General features: G+C 41.5%; 2 protein-coding genes across 3 annotated transcripts; one reads left to right on the top strand and one right to left on the bottom strand.

The window, feature by feature from the left end:
• The first annotated feature begins 239 nt into the window (after positions 1 to 239).
• si:ch211-217a12.1 (alanine aminotransferase 2-like) lies at positions 240 to 15,151 on the top strand. Of its 2 annotated transcripts, none has more exons than XM_031750011.2 (12): positions 240 to 387; positions 1,829 to 2,017; positions 7,195 to 7,284; positions 7,852 to 7,960; positions 8,145 to 8,278; positions 8,672 to 8,915; positions 9,118 to 9,197; positions 9,408 to 9,544; positions 10,039 to 10,213; positions 11,771 to 11,926; positions 12,012 to 12,124; positions 14,657 to 15,151. In XM_031750011.2, exons 1-12 carry the CDS (start codon positions 370 to 372, stop codon positions 14,745 to 14,747), a joined length of 1,536 nt encoding a protein of 511 aa, XP_031605871.2. In that variant the 5' UTR covers positions 240 to 369; the 3' UTR covers positions 14,748 to 15,151. The 2 variants fall into 2 exon arrangements, with proteins under 2 accessions (XP_031605871.2, XP_031605872.2); XM_031750012.2 differs by lacking the exon at positions 240 to 387 and adding an exon at positions 1,582 to 1,734 and having other exon boundaries at positions 14,657 to 14,747.
• Positions 15,152 to 15,230: 79 nt separating this feature from the next.
• On the bottom strand, positions 15,231 to 19,027 carry pdia4 (protein disulfide isomerase family A, member 4). The gene is made up of 10 exons (XM_031750010.2): positions 18,693 to 19,027; positions 18,257 to 18,431; positions 17,873 to 18,078; positions 17,651 to 17,789; positions 17,356 to 17,561; positions 17,089 to 17,247; positions 16,792 to 16,943; positions 16,394 to 16,550; positions 16,044 to 16,277; positions 15,231 to 15,933 (listed from the first exon to the last, which is right to left on the bottom strand). The coding sequence occupies exons 1-10, from the start codon at positions 18,766 to 18,768 to the stop codon at positions 15,518 to 15,520; spliced, it is 1,920 nt and encodes a 639-aa protein (XP_031605870.2). The 5' UTR covers positions 18,769 to 19,027; the 3' UTR covers positions 15,231 to 15,517.
• Positions 19,028 to 19,406: the final 379 nt, after the last annotated feature.

The following is a 19,406-nucleotide window of genomic DNA, read 5'->3' as shown; positions in this document are numbered from 1 at the left end:
ACTAAAAAGGATTTGTATTAATATTATTATTTTTAAATAAAAAGCTAAGTAAAATAACTTAAAACTAGAACTAGCTATTATGAGTTGTTAACAACTATTGTAACTGCAGTTGTAACCACTGACCTACATTATAAACAGATAATTCAAGAGCACCATGCGGGAAAAAGTTGTTTATTAAATACTGTCTGGTTATTGATTAACTGTACTAAAAATCAGATAGTGGCTTCTTCATGTTGCTCTACTGTTTTGCTCCACATTGATCACAGCAGCGGATACTCAAGAAGGACATTTAATAAAATTGGACTAGTTTTGTATGATTTTACGAATGACAGATTACGGTATTCACATGATAACAGAGCTATCGTCGCGATGAAGTCCATGTACAAGGTAAATAAAGTATTTCTACAGCAGATACAACACGCCAGAGGTCTATCCCAGGCGATTTAGTTAGCCAGTTTTGCGAACCTAGCATAAATATGACTTTATAACAGTTGGGAATGGTGCTTATTGCTTAGCTCTTCTCTAATTATAGTTCAGTTTTGTTTGTTTTTTTAAGAAAAACGCTTTAATGTGGGAACTTCGACCTTGACTTAACCTTTAGTGCTTTTTCTTTCTTTTGAGCTGTGCTGTCTTCATGAAAAGCCAATAAAACTAGCAAACTAACATCTAACAAGCGGCTTCTTCTACTGCACAAGCCACACTCTCAAGCAGGACAAAGAAAGGAAGAAAAATCTCCTTATTAAAGAACTTGGGCTGTACTTCGTGCACTCTTTTACCATCCATTTTTTCGTCACTGTTATTTAGGTGGCCAACATTGGTTCGGACTTGCACACGCTAACACTTAACGTAAATTAGCCGCTGCTTGCTAACAACTTTAAATGCTACTTACTTATTTATTATTTATTAGTTCATGCTTTAACTTTAAAGAAATACTTCCCGATGCATAACAATTAAGAATAGCTGTAAAAACATGGAAGCAAAAGGCAACTGAAGTTAAATTTAGAAGTGGGCGGATTGATAAAATATCCAGTATGATGGCAACGCTGGCATCGGTATTGGATTGATACTGACGCAATAGGATCAATACTTTGCTTCTATTCTCCAATACAGTATGTCGCCCATGAAGTTTTCTTAAATAAATTATTTGTTTATTATATGGAAAAATAGACCTCAAACATGCATTATGAAACATGTATTAGCCTTTTTGTGCTGACTGTCACTTCTGTTTTATTTATAGCCTATATACATAGCAAACACTGACCCAAAGCGTTTTAGGGTCTCAAAAAATATTTTTTTAAATAACCAATTTTTGTGGAAAGTGGAAATCACAAAAACTTTGCAATCATTACAATGTCATTGTCACACAACACACTGTCACTGTTCCCTACATAAGCTGCCTTTATAGGTTAAAAGTATCGGTATTGGTATCGGCAAGACCTGCACTGTATTCACTTGGTATCGGATCGATAACAAAATTTGCAGTATGACACGGCGCCAGTTAAATTATCTCACTTAAAAGTCAGCGCTGTTAGACGCTGACGTTAGTCACGGTTGGGAAAATCCAGCCAATCGCAAGCGACAGCGCGCGAAGGCGGGGCAGCACGGGGCGGCCCTGGGGGGAATACAAACACCCAGGGTGAAGAGGCTCGTGTGTCAGTTGAAGCTTAAAGGAAAGGGGCTTGGAGGGAAAGTAAACACGGGAGCCTTTCTGACAACATTCCCGCTGAACAACTGGTAACCGCTGATACACTTTATCTGCTCCCCGTTCAGCTAGGAGCTTCTAATTGCTGAACTTCTTATCTTTTTTTTTTCTTTTTCTATCTTTCAGATAACACTTCAGCTTCAACGGTGCGCTCGTGACATAACAAACATGTCCCAGCAGGCAGTGAACGGGATCTCGCACCGGGGCAGGGTGCTGACTTTGGACAGCATGAACCCCAACGTTAAGCGGGTGGAGTACGCGGTCCGTGGACCCATCGTCCAGCGGGCGGTGCAGATAGAGAAGGAGCTGAAGGAGGTAAAGTGGAGCCAAAGTTGGACAAAGCAGGAGAAAAGCGCGAACTGAGTTAAGAGTATCGCTGAGGTGGCACTCAGGAGGGAGTTGGGTTTCAAAAGAATGGCTTGTTAATTTAAAGATATGTGCTCTCCAGTGCGGGTTTTTTAAAGTGTTAAATCATATTTCCCGTGTTTTTTTTATTTGTTTGTTGTTGTTTTTTTGTGTTTGTTTGTTTTAGCCAAGGGGTAGACACGGTTATGCAGTTATGTACATAAAGCTCTGAAATCAGATCATGGTATCCTGTCCAGCTGTTGAAACTATTAAACAGCTGGAATCTAAATCTACACACCGGTCATAGGTCACACCTGTTGGATATACCCACTTTATATATAAGCCCAGAAATTATTAAGATTACCTCATATTAGATTTTGGCACACAGTAAGTAAAAAGTGTTCCAGCTCTGTTTCCTCCAGATACAGTTACAAAATAATAATTCAGGGCAGGCTTTGTGCATGAGATGCTTGACTTTTGCTGACTGGCTCAGGGAGTGGAAGCAGGACATAGAGGGCAGGTCAGCATTCAAAGTGTTTGCATGCGCCACGATGAGCTTGTCGCCCTCTGCTCGTCTTACATTCAACAGGGCAATATTGATTTACTGTGCTTCCCTTAGGAAGGACGGCTAGGCTGAACAAGCTGTCTTTTGAAAGCTGTAACGCAACCCTCGGCTCTGCAGTTATGTCCTCTTCACGAGACACGTGATGAGCCTGCGGGGACGGCTCTGGCCTTTTTTGAGTACACTTTGCTCTCATCTTGCCAGGGGCGGCCAAAGGATCCAAAAGGATGTGTATAATACGAAGGGTTATTACGTAAGAGGAGAGGGTGCACTCTCTGTCCTCCTTTGTTTCTTTCTGGGTTTACCCACCTCCCTTCTGCACGCGGGGGAGAGGTTTCATTGGACTGAGCTGCAGCTGTGAGGCCCTGCAGCCTCAGAGGCCTTTCTGTGCAAGGAGCCTCATAACACGCAGCCGCCCCCCAGTTCTGGTGAAAGGTGGCCTCAGTTCTCTGGCTGTCAAATTGTTTTTCTTTGGTTATCGAAGCCAAAGCATACTCAGCGTTTCATACTTGACTGAAGTCACACATGTCATTTGCTACAGTGTCATAACATCAGCCTTTAGGAGATTCTGAGGTTAATATTCAACAAGTCAAACTGAACAGTTCAGTAAACGGTGACACTTTTGATAAAACTTTATATATAAACCATGCTTATTTTAAAAGAAACTCAATGATTTGCTAAAAGTTATACATTAAGTGTCCCATTTCTCTCTCTCTCTCACCCGCCCAGTGCAGTGGGAGTGCTGCACTGCTGATGTGAGCCAACGTAAAAAAAATGAAATCCTGCAAAAAAACCTTTCCCACAAGTCATGACAAAGTTGACTTGTCATCTATTGGTGAGCTTCCTGTCAAATCTTTTAACTGGAACACTTGTACTGACAACTCAGCAGATATTATGCGTGTGTGTCTGTGCGGTGATGACCCAGACATCTGGCAGAACAGTGCGTACAGTACTAATTCAGGCGTGAACCTCAGCTTCTGGCAGTTCTGCACTTCCTGTCATAATAAAAGGGTGACAATACACCAGTAGAACAGGGGGAAAAAAGAGCCCATCTGTTACTGTAAACAGTTCTTTAATGTTCTTTTACTGAAATGAACATTGAGTGCATTTCAGTAAAATTGACTTTGATAAATCACATGATTAAAGCAACATGGCTATTTTCCACTTTGACTCGGTTATAGCTTGAATGAACCGTGTTCCAGTTACTCTAGCACAGCTGAGCATAGAGAACCAAGAGTCCAAACTACAGCTGTTGTAAGTGAAATAACATTCATGATGACTGTCAGGCCTGTTGTCCCACAGGCTTTCTTGGCCTGGTCTGCAGGTCTGGTCTGTGTAATGTTCGCCTGGTGCTGACTGAGCAGGAGAAACGAAGCAGCGAGCCGGGGAACCAACTGGCTCCTATTCTACCAGGAGAACAGCAGTCTCTTTGTTGCTCGAGAATGGGGGCTAAAAAGGAAACGTGCTGCATCCCGTTACTTAGATTCCAATCAAGCTCATATCTGACAAAATCCTAACTCAAAGCACATTCAAGAGCTTGCTCCTAATGTCATTCAAGGGCACAGAAATGACTAATATTGACTTGGTTTCAAGGAAAACACTTTCAGTTGAACTTAGAGGCTGTTTGCTTGCTATTTTGTCATGTAGAGCACAGTGAATCATGGCAAGAATAATGTAAACAGCAGTTCGTTTGTTGTGTGTATGTAGTTGTTTAACCCAAAGGAGAACTTAAACTACAGGACTCGACAGGATAAGGATAAAGCTGTGCTGAGAAGCCGTAAGGTGTATATTACCACAATATAGTCCACTTATTTTGATGAATGTTAAGAAGTAAATAAGACCCAAAATGAATGTTGGGTTGAGTTTACCAGCAATTTTTGTTTTCTTTCTGTAGCTATTTAGAAATGTAGTGAAACGTAGCATTATTTCATAATGATAAAAACAATGCCCAATCATTTTCATAGATTAAAATGATCCTTTTGGTCATTTTGGTTAACAGAAATCTTCTGTTTTGTCTTAATTATCTTAAAAAATGGTTAATATGTTCAAACCTGATGCTTTTCACTGGTGAAAGTCCAAAATCTCTTTCAAGTGAGGTGAGGAATTACATACAGGAAAAGCGCTGTAGAACCAATCTGAGGCAGGTTTCAGAATAGACAGTGGCTGCAGCTCTGCAGAAAACAAAACAAGTTCCCAAGATTTTTTGGGGGGTGCAAGAATTGGTGCGAGCCAGCAGAATGAGAACAGCATGTCCTGACTTTCAGAACCACAAAGACAGTTTACATAAACAGGGTGCAGTAAGCTCCAGATGTACTTCTGAAACTGCTCTGTGGATTTTTTTCTTTTTATGTTCTTTGTGTGTGTGTGTGTGTGTGTGTGTTGTTTTGTTGTTGTTGTTGTTTTTTTAAATTGTATAAATAGATAATAAATTAAAGGGCACTTGTGTATGTTTTTGGTAAAGTTAAATGGCCACACAGCAGTGCACGGGTACTGTCGCCTCACGACAAGAACATTCCTGGGCTGAGCCTCCTGGTACGCATGGGCCTTTTTGTGTACTGCATGTTCACTCTGTACTTGCATGACTTCCTCCCATAGTCCAAACAAATGCTTCTCAGGTTAAATGGATTTCTAAATTGGCTATAGGTGTCAAATGAGAATGTGTGGTTGTCTCTCTTGATGGTTTGGTGACTGGTCTAGGATGTACCCTGCCTCTTACCCACAGTTATGAAAAAGGATGGATGGCTAAATCTATAAAAGTGAAGTACCTAGGCAGAATTGTGTAATAACCCAAATTTACCACTGTTCCCCTTTGAGTGAAGTGTGGATGTACTGTGTAGTTGTATTTATATCACAATGCAATACAAACTGGGGATTTGCAGTTTTCTAATTGTATTTCAGACAAACCTTCAGTGAAGGCTTAGTACAGTTTTCACTTTAGTTTTATGACTGGCCCAGGCTGTCCAAAGTAACAGAGGACATCTGTTATCACATGTCCTCCTCTAATTAACAGCAAAGGGTTGCGCATATTGTGATCAGTAAATAGACAAATGGGCTCCAGACCAGCGTTTGCATAATTCGGTTAGGTGAAATAGTTGAAGAGGAAGGGCTCAAATAAAATGAAGGTGGACAATGAGGTGGACAGAAGCAGAAAATGGTTTGGATAAATAGAGGAATGAAATGAAGGGGATTCAAGAGTGTCTTATAATTGGATTCATCCTGCAATTTGTGATTGAAACCCCGACATCAACAACAGCAAATGACATTTCTGTGTGTCTGGTAGCTCCGGCAGCAGGACTGTGCCCTTCCAGGCCAGCACTTTTGCGCTGCAGGCCAAACTACAGTCTGTGCCAGAGCCTTTGTAAAACAAAAACTTCTAATGGTGAGAAGATCCATGTGAGGTTTTTGAGGGGACAAAAAGCTCTATGTGAGATGAATACAAGGACTTCTGATTTGAGAGATTATCTTATCAGGCCTGGGAATGCCTCGGAATCCCCCAGGAGCAAATGGAAAGTGTTGCTGGGGGTAAGGGCCTCTAGAATATCCTGCTCGGTCTGCTGCCACCACGATCTGACTCCCGATAACCTCAAAATTTTCAAAAGAAGAGCAAACCAAATAGGGAAAATGAAAAATACAACACTGCTTAAAAGTAGTAAAAGCACTGCAGCTAAAACCAGAACCAAAAGCAAACATTGCACATGAAAAAAGAAGATAAGCCTAACAATATCGAAGCACAAGGTGACTGACTAACTGCAGTTGTAAATTCCATGAAATTAGTGTGTTCATTAATGATTACATGTATTCTTACAGCTCCTGAGACAAGTATAGCCTGTACATTTGAACCCCTGGCTCTGTTAAACATGCTTCGGTGGAAGTAAACATAAAAACATAATTCATGCTTGGCTTACTTTCAAGTCTTATGGTGTCAGCAAGTACAAGCTTTTATTGCTTTAAAGGATTACATGACAATACCAGTGCTTAAAGGGCAAAGAAATGCTAGCACTCAGGACTGGTGACTAAATGTCTGTCATGTATATACTTGTCAGAAAAAAAACCTCTTGTGATCTTCTAGAAATGGTGATCCCGTTCTCATACAGACTTTATTATATAGTAGTTTGTGGTTTTGTGTAGTAATCAGTTATATGCGTGTAAGCTATAACCTGACGCGGCTCAGATTAGGAGCACAGCAAAGGTGATTTGTGATGTACCCCTTGGAGTTACTTTGCAATTCTCAATCCTGCTTCCTATGAGTCTTTGTTTTAATCTCTCCCTACAAAGAGTCTCTTATGGCGGATATGCTACTCATCTGCTCTTCTCCAGATGTCAGTTATGATGTAATAACCATAATCATTTTAACCATGATTGATGTTGGAAGCAATCAAAAGAAGGGACGGAGAAAAGGAAAGGGAAAACAGTGACGTTTCTGCTTTACCTTTGCTCACTTGTTTCCTCCTCACTTACTCCTTTTTACACGTCCAAACTTGTTTGGTGAGCATCTGTTCCTAGAATTAACAATGCAATGACTGATTTTTTTTTTCATACTTTGCTCAGTCACTGAAATCAGGTACCTTTCTCTGTTTTGTTCCAGGGAGTGAAGAAACCTTTCACAGAAGTCATCAAGGCCAACATAGGTGACGCCCATGCTATGGGTCAGAAACCAATCACATTTTTCAGACAGGTTAGACCACTCTCTTGCTTCAAGCTTATAATCTGTTAATGCCTGTGTTTTTGCTAAGAACAACACACTCATAATTACAGAAGGAAACAAAACTGTATGACAGAAAACCCCAAACAACCCTAAAACCACATACGAAATAATGTTGAAGCAACACATTCCTGCTGAAGAAATATTTAGTGGCCACCTCCTTGTTAGTCTTGCAATTTAGGTCATATATTATGAAACTGGCATAGCATGGTGGTGCAGTGGCTAGCACTGTCACCTCACAGCAAGAAGGTTCTCAGTTTAAACCATATGAAGCTTCCATGTTCTCCTTGGGCCTGTGGGTTTCCCCCAGATACCCAAAAGCCATAGATGTCTATGTCGTATACACAGTACTTTCAGTACTGAGTTAAAAGTACTCAAATAGAAGCTTACTGATGGCATTTTAGTGTAACCGCCAATATTGGGTTTAAAATTAAACAACATGAACAATAAATGTTTAACTTTGCAAATAATTACAGACTGAATAAGTCACAGTGGTTACACTTGTGGGACATGTAGTGATTTTTGTTCTTTTCCTCTCAGGTCTTGGCTCTCTGCTCTTATCCAGCACTGTTGGAAGATAGCAAGTTTCCTGAGGACGTCAAGAAAAGAGCACAGCGCATTCTTGAGGCCTGCGGAGGCCACAGTATAGGTCAGACAACTCCCCCTCACTACACCAACCACATTCTCTGTCGTCAGTCCTTCAGCACCTATGTCACTAGCATCTACGTCTATTTGTCTGCTTATTAATTATTAATTTGGACAGTCTGATCTCTGTGTAAACTGGTCAACTGAATATGTTATTTGTTAAACAAAGTTCAGTGTCATGTCATTAGGGGCCTACAGTACTAGCCAGGGGATCGAGTGCATCCGTCAGGATGTGGCGCGCTACATCGAGAAAAGAGACGGTGGCATCCCCTCCAACCCCGACAACATCTACCTCTCTACTGGGGCCAGCGATGCCATTGTGGTATGTGCTGACTCACTTTGCTGCTGTACAAATGGCAACTGAGGAGAGGTGCTTTAGTCAGCTTTTGTTAAATATATACTTAATGGATTGTACTTTGTACATCTCTGTACATCTCTAATACTACTCCACCCACAGACCTTTGTCTGTCTCACTTTTATGCAATCCAGTCAGGCTGGAAAATACCCTAACCTCTGCACTACAGATCCTGCAGTATGAAACTTGTTTTTCCCCAATATGTTTCTATGTAGTTGTTCAAATTTGTCTCCCAACAAAATTGATTGTTTGTACCCTTCTTTTTAATGTACACAATTAACCCAACAGTCCATACATAGTCTCCATAATAACACCACTCCCCTCTGTCTTCCTTTTTCTCTTTACACCTTCCAATCCAAGACCATATTGAAGTTGCTGGTGTGTGGGGAGGGTCGTGACCGAACAGGAGTGATGATCTCCATCCCCCAGTACCCTCTGTACTCAGCTGCCCTGGCAGACCTGGGCGCTGTTCAGATAAATTACTATCTGGACGAAGACAACTGTTGGAGTCTGAACATCGCAGAGCTCAGGAGAGCGCTCAATGCTGCGAGGGAGCACTGCAATCCTCGTGTCCTCTGCATCATCAACCCCGGAAACCCCACCGGTACACCTCTTTGTAGTTTCTCCATGTGACGTTAAGGAGCTACTGATGTTTTAGAGTCTTGTTGTGTATGTGTGGACCAAAACTAAACCTAGTTAACAATAATATTTGATCTTGGACAGTTAAGACTTCAAAGACATTTAGTTCATTCTCTCTGTCTTCACACACTTCTCCTAATTATCAAACTCTCTGCCCTGTGTGACAGGTCAGGTCCAGAGCAGGCAGTGCATCGAAGATGTGATCCGATTTGCTAAAGAGGAACATCTCTTCCTCATGGCTGATGAAGTACGTATTTCACATTCTGTTTTGTGTCAGAGTGCAAACTTTTCCGCTTTAAAGATTTCTTTCAAACTTACTGCACTGCAGTAGTTGTTTCATTTACTTTGCTAATATTTTATCATATACACTAAAAGGGTGTGAGAAAAATGTCTTTGATGTTTATAAATATAATGAAGTGTTATTAATGTTAATAAAGCCATGTTTATTTTTTTTTAGGTCTACCAGGATAATGTATATGCAGAGGGCTGCCAGTTTCACTCTTTTAAGAAAGTTCTGTTTGAGATGGGACCGGAGTACTCAAACACGGTGGAAATGGCTTCCTTCCACTCCACCTCCAAATGTTACATGGGAGAGTGAGTATCTCACACAGATACGGCCACACACATGCACACGCCATAAATATAAAGAAAATAAAGTGAAAGCCAGTAAATATGAGTGGAAGCAGTATACAAGATTAAAATACACTAAAAAAATAATTTTGTTACATATATACAATGTAAAATGTTACATTTATTGGAATCTGGTTGAGTGAAATCGACTTGATTGCTATTCTGTTTATACAAAGCATATTCTCCTTGATGATTCATTGTCTGAATAAATAAACCTTTGATTTTATATATTTCAGCTGCATTTTACTCAACATAATTACTTCATGTTTTCAGTGGGGGTTTTTGGTTGAGTTTTACAGATGCTTATTAGTAATGCACCTCAACTAAAACCAATAAACAAGCATGAAAACCCCACAGGGCAGCTGAAAATGGTCCTTGGAGTTGTTAATCCTTGCTGACGTGTACATCTCCTTCAGTTAGAGCAAACTTTACCTTTCTTGTCTCTGTTTGTTTTCTAGGTGTGGATTCCGTGGAGGATACATGGAGGTCATCAACTTGGACCCTGAAGTGAAAGCCCAACTCATAAAACTAGTGTCTGTGCGTCTGTGTCCACCAGTCCCCGGACAGGCCCTACTGGATCTCGTGGTGAACCCCCCACAGCCCGATGAGCCCTCTTATGCCACTTTTATGACGGTCTGAGTGTATGCAAACAGAATTAACTAGTGCAAACATCACCTCACCTAATCTACACACAAAAGCTGTGTTAGATTTGATAAAGTTCTCAGATGGCACTCAGTCAGATCAGGTTTTGAAATTTGAACATACAATCAGAGCTGTTTTGTTTCACATCTTCTGGATTTCTAAACTGACTACTCATTGTGGTCTGGTCTTCACTAAGTCTCAATTATAGATGACCACAATCTGACTAAACAAGTATGCAAACTGGTAACTCCCACAGATGTTCTCTTTAGCTGTTTGTGAGACTTACACAATGATGAGAAAGGTTTTTGAATCATTCCTTAAAAAACACTCCTTTTATTTCATCAGTATTTGTGGTGTGTCCGGATTGAGCTGCCCTATTCTGATTACTTCGTCTCAGCCGCTCCATCTTTTTAAATTATTTTCCATTGTTGTTGATTTACTTATGTTGGACTTTTGGTTACTGTCGTTAAGCATTACATAACCCTTGGGATGTGTCATGGACTACTGCCCAGAGATTCGCCTGTAAATTTTTTTTATTGTTTTCTCAATGAGTGCAAGGCATTCAGGTCCTGAGATAGCAAAATGTCATTAAAATGTAGATTAAATGTCCTATAACCATTCTGCTTCATGCTTCATGATCCAGAGTTAAGATGGACCTTTGGTGTTAGTGTGAAGTGTTTGCTGTCTAAATGTTTTATGGAACATTAAGATTATATTTTGAAAACTCATTATTTTTGAAAAGCAGTACTTTCTTTCATATTGTCCATTTACATTTTATTTAGTCTGTTGTCTTCTAGCAAGGTGAAAAGATTGCTGCACACCTTTTTTAAAATTACACTTGGCTATGTTTTCACCCATTTCAAGACTGCACTCTGTGCTCTTGGTGTGATCTTTCAAGTACCCTTTTCTGGGAGATTAGCAGCAGTCTTGAATTACCTTCCTTTGTAGACAGTTCATAATAATATGAAGTGAACATTACACCCAGGTATTTGCGAAGGCTTTTGTAACCGTTTTCTAGCTTGTGGAGATCTGTAATGCTTTAAACCTTGTTGTAATCAAGGTTCGGTTCACACTGGTCCCTAACAGTGAGTTCAGAAGCAGTGTGCATGCTGTGCAAGTATTATATGGACAGAAAGCCCATAGCTTGATCATCATTAATGTGCTCATAGCTAATGTGAATCTTCAGATGTCTTTGTTGTTGCAGTGTGTAGCTGTGAGTTTTAGCTGTGGGAAAGTCTGATCTTCAATTATTGTGTAGTGAATGGATGGCTACATACAGGTATGCCACCATTGGCCACAATTTGGCTGGTAAACAAACGATTGTTTGTGTTAGGTTTAAAGCCTACGTCCTGAATTACACATTGAAACCAGATATACATGTTTTTGTCTACCCAGTGCCCAGTATCTTTCCTTACTATTTTATGCAGAATACAAAATAATCACAGTTGGTACTTCACAAAAACCTGGTGACATAGTAGCATTGTATTTTATTTTAAACGGCTTTCACTCATATAACGTTGACAGTTTTACCTTTTGTTTTCCCTCCAGGAGCGGACGGCAGTGCTATCAACTCTGGCAGAGAAGGCCCGGCTAACAGAGCAGATCTTCAACACAGTGCCTGGTATCACCTGTAACCCAGTCCAGGGGGCCATGTACACCTTTCCTTGCATCACTCTACCTCAGAAGGCCATTGACAAAGCCAAGGTCTGCTCGATACACCCACTGCACCCCTTGATTTACTCTTGTGTGCTGACAATTTTGCTTATAAATAAGGTGTGTGTGTCTGAAGGAGTTGGGCCTGGTTCCAGACATGTTCTATTGTATGAGGCTGTTAGAGGAGGACGGAATCTGCCTGGTACCAGGAAGTGGCTTTGGTCAGAGAGAGGGAACCTACCACTTCAGGTCAGTATGACTAAATTGACATGCTGAGTATGTTCAAATAGTTTTTGTTTAGAAAGATTTCAAAGTGAGAGAAGTGACCTGGAAGTATATGGATGGAAGAGCTGTTGGAATTCTCTGAGTAAAAGAGCTCCGGTGTTTCCTTCATTATCTTCTGTAGCACAAAATACTGATATATTTTGAAAAACACAAGCCTGTTAAACCCACAGTTGAACTACTAAATCTGCTTCTTGCCAATTTGTTGCCCTGCATAAAAAAATGTAGATTTGTGTAATGTCTCTAAATCTAACTTGTGAGCAATAATAATTAAAGTGTGTCTGTATGATTTACGTTCATTTCTGGGGTGGGGGGGTCTTTTGAATGATCATGAATTAATAAAAAAATATGGGATAAGAGCTAGATGGAGGGAATTTTCAGTCATAGAAATCCTAGAAAAGGAGTTAGAGAGGAGTTATTTACACTCCACAGCAGGAAAACTTAAAAAAATTATAATACACTTTATTTATTTAGATTTATTTCATTGTTTGGCTATGAGGGACATTTACTAAGCGAGGCAAATTAGCTTGATGCCGCAATCACAGGATCATCTACTAACAGTGTACGAATTTACATACACAGCCAGTTCATTTCAATAATAACCAGCATTGTGCCCAGAGCAGATTTGTGTCTCAAAAGCCAGCAGACCCAGTGAAGGAGGGAGTCGGACCAAAATAACACAGTGTAAACGCAGGCCTTATGTGTTTCTTTGTGAAAACAGCAATGTAGTTCAAGTAAATGAGCAGAGGCTGAAAAGGAATCAGTGTTTTTCATGAATGGAGAAAGTCTCTGATACAAATTCCCGGGCTCTGTGTGAGGTCCTGTGGGCTGAGACTGAGGTGGTGTGCAGGCTTTATCCAGAGAACCTCTGCGTTATTACAAACCTTTCCACTGTATAAACTAGGGGTGAGGGGGAAAAATTGATGCAGCGTAGTATGGTGATATTTTGTGTGGCAATATTGTATCAATACAGGGACACCAGATATTGATATTTTATTAGATAACTTAAAGTACTCTCAGAATACTGACCCTATATCTTTGTTTTTCTAAAAAAATTCCAACCTTTGTAATGAAGTAGTGATTTTCACCAGTTCTCATTTATATGACCTGCGGGGTAAAAACGTGTGGATTGGTTTAAACCCCACAGCACCCAGTGTGACGTTAGTCTAGTTTGATTCGGTTGTGGTTTGATGCGGTTTGATTCTCTACGCACTTATCAAATTTCTTATCAATTTACACCTTTCCTTGACGTCATGACATTTTTCAACAAGGTCAAGGTAAAGTGATTAGGAGGTAATTTTTGTACTAGTCAAACTTAACTACTGCCCCCTGCTGTCCACATTCAGAGTTGAAACTTTTCAGGTGTAAAATAAAATAAAAGGACATTTCACTTTGCATTCATTTTTTAAGTCATATCGATATATATTCACCAACAAGAGAGAATGAGACATGAAACCACTTATATCTGTTTATTCTGATGTTGCATTACGTTTCTTCCTGTGCCAGTATTTCCATCTTGTTTGCATATGTGCTCTCACTAACACCCTCAGCTTATCCCCAAATCCAATTCCACTCAATCACAAGTTCTCTTGTGACATGAACAGTTTTCTTTAAATATGAACTTTTCAACTCTCCCACTGCCCTGCACTCACATTATGCTGAATATTCTGAATCTAAATACACCTAAGTTTGGGTTTTATTACTCATACTTTGCTGCTCTTCTATTTGTCTCCCTTCCATCCTGAAGTTAGAGAAGTTAAACTTCTCTATCTTACAAATACAAACACAGACACACTTCATGACTTCAGGAGAGTTCGTGATCCTGTTCACTTTGTGGCTCACTTGTGGGTGTGGTGACACGTGCTTCATAAGTTTATCACTCATCTAACTGTGAATTTCAGTTGTGCTGCACAGAGGCAGCTGGCACTCTGAAACTCAGTCTGAATCTGCAGCACTAGTCAATACCTGCTCAGTCAGTTCATAATGTAAACATTTTGATTTAACTATGGAGACAGTTTTACCTTGCTAATTTATGGCTCAGCGGTGACACCTTGTGTCAGTTTGCAGTCACACAGATTTAAGTCTAAGCAAAGTGTGCATTTATATGAAAACAAACTAGTCAAAATAAAATAATGTAGTTTGTAAAACATGTTGAAAAAAGCGTAATTCATTGCAGTTTTTACCTCTCAGCTGTATGAAGCTGATGAGGTGTTATCCTCACCCTGCCACACAGGCAGGGCAGGCAGTGTGGACACCCAGGTTTGTGAACACGATAACTCAAGAAGAACAAATGCATACAACACCTGCATCTACTAGGAGGCTGAGTGGTAGCACTGGTGGCCACCAGTATTTAACAAATACCCTTGATTCAAAAACAAAAAAGCTGTGTTGGATAAAGCCTGATTGTTTGCACTGTCCTTCTATTACGTAAATCTGATTTCCAGTTTTACAGCACCTCTACCTTCATCATTAATCTGAACCCACCTTTTTTTTGTCCAGAATGACCATCCTGCCGCCAACAGACAAGCTGAAGGTGGTACTGCAGAAGATCCGGGAGTTCCACTTGCGCTTCACACAAGAGTTTTCTTAACAGTCCCACATCTCAAGAACCAATCTCTCAGTGCCAGTATCATTAAGTGTCTTTACGTGAACGAGGCGGCAGCCCTGTTCATGTTCGTACAGTACATGAAGATGTCAATAAATTTCACTACATGATGCACTTTCTTAAAGTATTGCCAGATTTTAAGGTTCAAAGTGATTATAGTGCTGATCGTCTCTGCAGTTTCTTATTCTCGTGACAGCTGCTGCAGGTGCATCCCTCCCCTGCCAGTTCATTGTAAGGGATTACTTGATTAACTAACAGCTGTTTTGCACCCTGCCATGTTGAGGCGTACTCTCTGGGCTGTTCACATGTCTCAGAATGTAGCCAACTGTATTACTAATTGTTTTAATTGTTCTTAAATGTAATTAAAACTAAACACTTGTTTTCTCAAATTGCGTGCTGTGCCTGCTCTTATATTTGCAACACATTCTCTGGCATGACTTGTATCCATTAAAAAACACAAAGAGCCACTTCTCAGCACTGGCCTGCAAATGTGCCAGCATTTTCAGTTTTATTTAAAAACGATTATTCTTGAACAGTGCTTACATGCTTTCAGAAACAGAAGAAACCTGAATCTCGGAATGAACAGAAACTAAAAGGATGATTGAGACGTAACGATCGCAGCAATTCAGTAACACCATTTTTTTTTGTTTAATTATCCACTGCATTCCCTTCACCTTCCCAGAGGTTTTTATCAGCGTCCTCTGAGACTCTGCATGAGCACGGTAAGAGTTCTTTGCTACTTCTCCAAGGAAGTTTCAAAGTTCGTCTCTCTTCTGTGATAGCTTTGTGGCGTGCTCTTCCAAGAACTTACTGAGCCCTTCTACTGTTCTGTCTCCACCTTCGAATTTGATGGGGCTCTGCTTCTTGTTGCTTGGGGAGAAATATATCGTGGGGAAGCCTTCCACTTTGTAGCTGTCGTTGGGTACGTCGTTGGCTGTGGTGTCCATCTTGGCAATCACCAGGTTTTTCTCACCCTTGTACTTTTTGCCCAGAGCCAAATAATCAGGCTCTAGTTTCTTGCAGTGGCCGCACCAGGGGGCGTAAAACTCGATCAGGACGTCCTTCTGGGTATCCATGACGATATCGTCAAAAGTCTTTCCTACAACCACCTTAACAGGTCCTTTGTTGTTCTTTGGCACTGGCTGGGACTTGATGATGGGTTTAAGCTTTCCTGTGGACAAAATTTAGAATTTTAGTGAGAAGACGACACATCTGTCACTACAAACTAAACGAACAAGTGAAAGTCCTTTATGCAAAAAACTCCAGATTTTTAGCACTTGCCTTTCTTAAAAGCCATGACAAAATCTCTCAGCACTTCCGAGTCAAACTCCTCGGGCTCCATCGCATATTTTTTGCCTCCATCTGCCAGAATTCCCACATTCACTTCCTCTCCGCTCTCACTCAGGCCCAGGCCCTTCAGCTCTTCCGCATAATCCTCCTCATCAGCGACAGCAAACGTATACTCTGGGAAGTCTTTGGCTACATCGAGCACCTTGCCCCTCCAGAACTGTGTAGCTGAAAGTGAAAGGAGACAAGGCAGCGTGTTACAGCACAGAACTCCTCCCACATGAGGGTTGCTGTTATTTACAGTAGTTGCAGGTGTAAACAGATGACTCCTCCACCCTACTCACCTTTTCTGTAGTCAAAGCTGAAGTCGACGCCATAATACACAACCACCAGGGGTCTTTTTGTGTAGCGCTTAGCATCGTTGCTTGGTTTTCTGTGTCCCACAAGAGGAATTACATGTTTTTTGAAGAACTCTTGCACGTCAGACACCGCCGTCGAGTCCTGTGTTATGAAGAAGAACGTGTTGATGTCAAATGTTTTTTTCCCCCCCAACGCAGCACTGCTGACATTTGCAGATCAGAGTAATGCAACAATCAAAACGACAGCTGCTGCTATGCAATGCATTTATGCACCAACGGTGACTGAACGAAAGCACAGCCATTTGCAATGCTGATGAGTTTCATACACACTGAAACAAAATTCAAATCAGTCACAACAATCTGTTGGAAGTAAAAGACTCCACCTTGACTGCGAATGTGTGAGACGATGGCTCGTGCTTGGAGCGGAATTTTTCAGGCTGGACAATGACGACGTGACCGGGAGAAACTTTGAGTAGTTTGGCCACTTCGGCACTGAAGGAGTGACGGAAAGTGAAGTCCTCCCTTAGCGAGTTACCTGCAAGCCAAACAGCAGTGAATACAGTTAATACATATGCAAATCCCAAAGAACTCCAGAGAACTGAAGATGAGTGATATCAAAACCCTGAGGTGAGGGGAAAAAAACCAAAAGAACTGTACGCTATTTTTATGGAATTACTTACAAGCCTCAATGTAGATGTCATAGGCTGTGTCCTGCTCGCTGGAAAACACTCCAACTATGACAGCATCATCACCATCTTTGATGAGCTCCTGGATCTGTTTTGCTGCCTGTACCTGCTTGGAGGGAGGCCCAGCCTGCTCACTCATGTAGTCAACAATGCCTACGAGAAGGTGGAAGACATGGATCAGCTTTGTTAGAGGATTAAAAGAAGCCAAATGTACATGCTGTGCCAAACCGCAGTATACATATGACACATTTGGTGACCTACCATATTTTTCTCTGGGTCCATTGTAGTCAAACACCTTGCCCTTCCTGAAGATCTTCAGAGTGGGATAGCCAGTGACCCCAAAGCGTGAGGCGAGCTCGCTTTCCACTGTGGCGTCCACCTTGGCCAGAGGGATGGGAGGCATGCGCTGGCTCAGTTCCTTGGCCGCCTTCTCGTATTCTGGAGCCAGACGCTTACAGTGTCCACACCTGGAGGTGATAATTAGTTTATTACTTTCCCCCCCTCAGAGACCATCTACAGTTTATGGCATCTAACCAGTACTTCATAACCGACTCACCATGGGGCGTAGAACTCCACCAGGATGATGTCTGCGTTATTTACAGTGTCATCAAAGTTGTCCTTGGTCAGCACCAGTGTGGCTTCAGGAGGGGGCTTCCAATCCGGTTGAGCCACCTCTTTAACACGCTCCACAATGGCTGCAGGAAATGGACAAAATTAGCCATGCCGGTGCTTCATTTGTTTAACAAAATGATGCTCAGACTGGACGAACCACTCTTACCCTTCTCTGTCCGCTCTCCGTCATAGTCCACAGGCTCCCCGTTTTTAAGGATCTTGATGGTGGGATACCCAGACACATCGAATCTGCTCCCCAGACCACTGGCCGCTGTCGCATCCACTTTGGCCACAGGTATAGGAGGGTCATTCTCTTTGAGCGTCTGGGCAATTTTTTCATATTCTGGGGCAAACTGCTTGCAGTGACCACACCTAAAGTATACCAAAAACAAAGGGACACAGATAATGCAACAGGATGTAGATAGGAAGAGGCACGCTGTTAAGTTTGCATGGCTTACTGGTTACAGTTTGAAAACAATCAGAGCTTCTTCTGTTTCTCCAACTCACTCAGACTCATAAGGATTTGAGTAGTTAGGCACATCCAACTTACCATGGAGCGTAAAACTCCACCAAGACCGTGTCTTTGCCCTCTATGAAGGTGTCGAAGTTGTTGTCGGTGAGCACCAGCACCCCGTTCTCTTCTTTCACCTCTGTATCGTCGTCTTCATCATCCTCTTCATCGTCACTGTCCTCTTCATCAGTCTCCTCTTTGCTTTCTGCAACATCTAAACACCAAATAAGAAGGCAAACAGAGAACACACTGATTTCAGTCCGTGTCAGATCCACCACAGCCTGGATTCATTTCTTGCGTGCATTCAGTGAAGACCCTAAAGTGCATTTATTCAAGTGTGTTGACATTAGCGGTCCTGTTAGCTGGCAAGCCAACACAACTACACTAATTAGCTCGTTAATTTTAACACAATAAACCGACCTTCCTACTTCAATAAATAGTTCAGCTGCAGGGTTGTACAAATGCCCACACTCACCCTCTTCACATCTGCTGATAGTCGCGAAATGTGCAACGCCAAGCAGCACAATTAGCAGCAGAGCAAGCTTCTTCATTGTGTCCACAGATAATACGGCCCCGCGCCAACCCTTACGTCCTGTTGCTGCTCGCTCCCGAGTAGCCGGCTAATTAACTTAGCTAATAAAAAAGGCTGATGAATGTCATCAAAAACACTGCGGGCTGCACAGACCAGCCGCCCGGATCAATACTGATGTGTGGCTCCACCAATCTTTAGCACACCTTTCCTACAAACTAGCCCTTCAGAAAGCACACAGTACACGACCCCCTCCTCCTCCCCTGCACTGGAACTTGTCTGACTTGCCACGTCGTGATTGGACGCCATCATCGACTGTCCTCCAATCACACGTCGCCACTCAATTCCTTAGGCTGAAACGTTGACACATACTATTGGATGCTTTTATTTACTGTTTTCTGGCTCACGGCAAAGTTTTTCAAAGCGTTTGTTTGTTTAGTTTCACCGTTTTAAAAGTGTTTTTTATGTTTTAAATGAGTGTTAACAGTACCTTTAATATATATGGTACACAAATAATTAATAGTCACTGCACAGGACTATTTTTAGCCTGATGTTTAGAGGATTTAGGGAGGAAATTATTCATTAAACAGGAGGGAGGAGAAGGCCTGGTGATCTGTCTTTAAATGTTTACAGCTTCCTCTGTTGAAGACAACAGAAACC

This window comes from Oreochromis aureus, linkage group 9, assembly GCF_013358895.1.
Source record: "Oreochromis aureus strain Israel breed Guangdong linkage group 9, ZZ_aureus, whole genome shotgun sequence".
Classification (NCBI taxonomy): domain Eukaryota; kingdom Metazoa; phylum Chordata; class Actinopteri; order Cichliformes; family Cichlidae; genus Oreochromis; species Oreochromis aureus.
The sequence above is the reverse complement of the archived record's forward strand: the minus strand, read 5'-3'. Positions and strand labels throughout refer to the sequence as shown.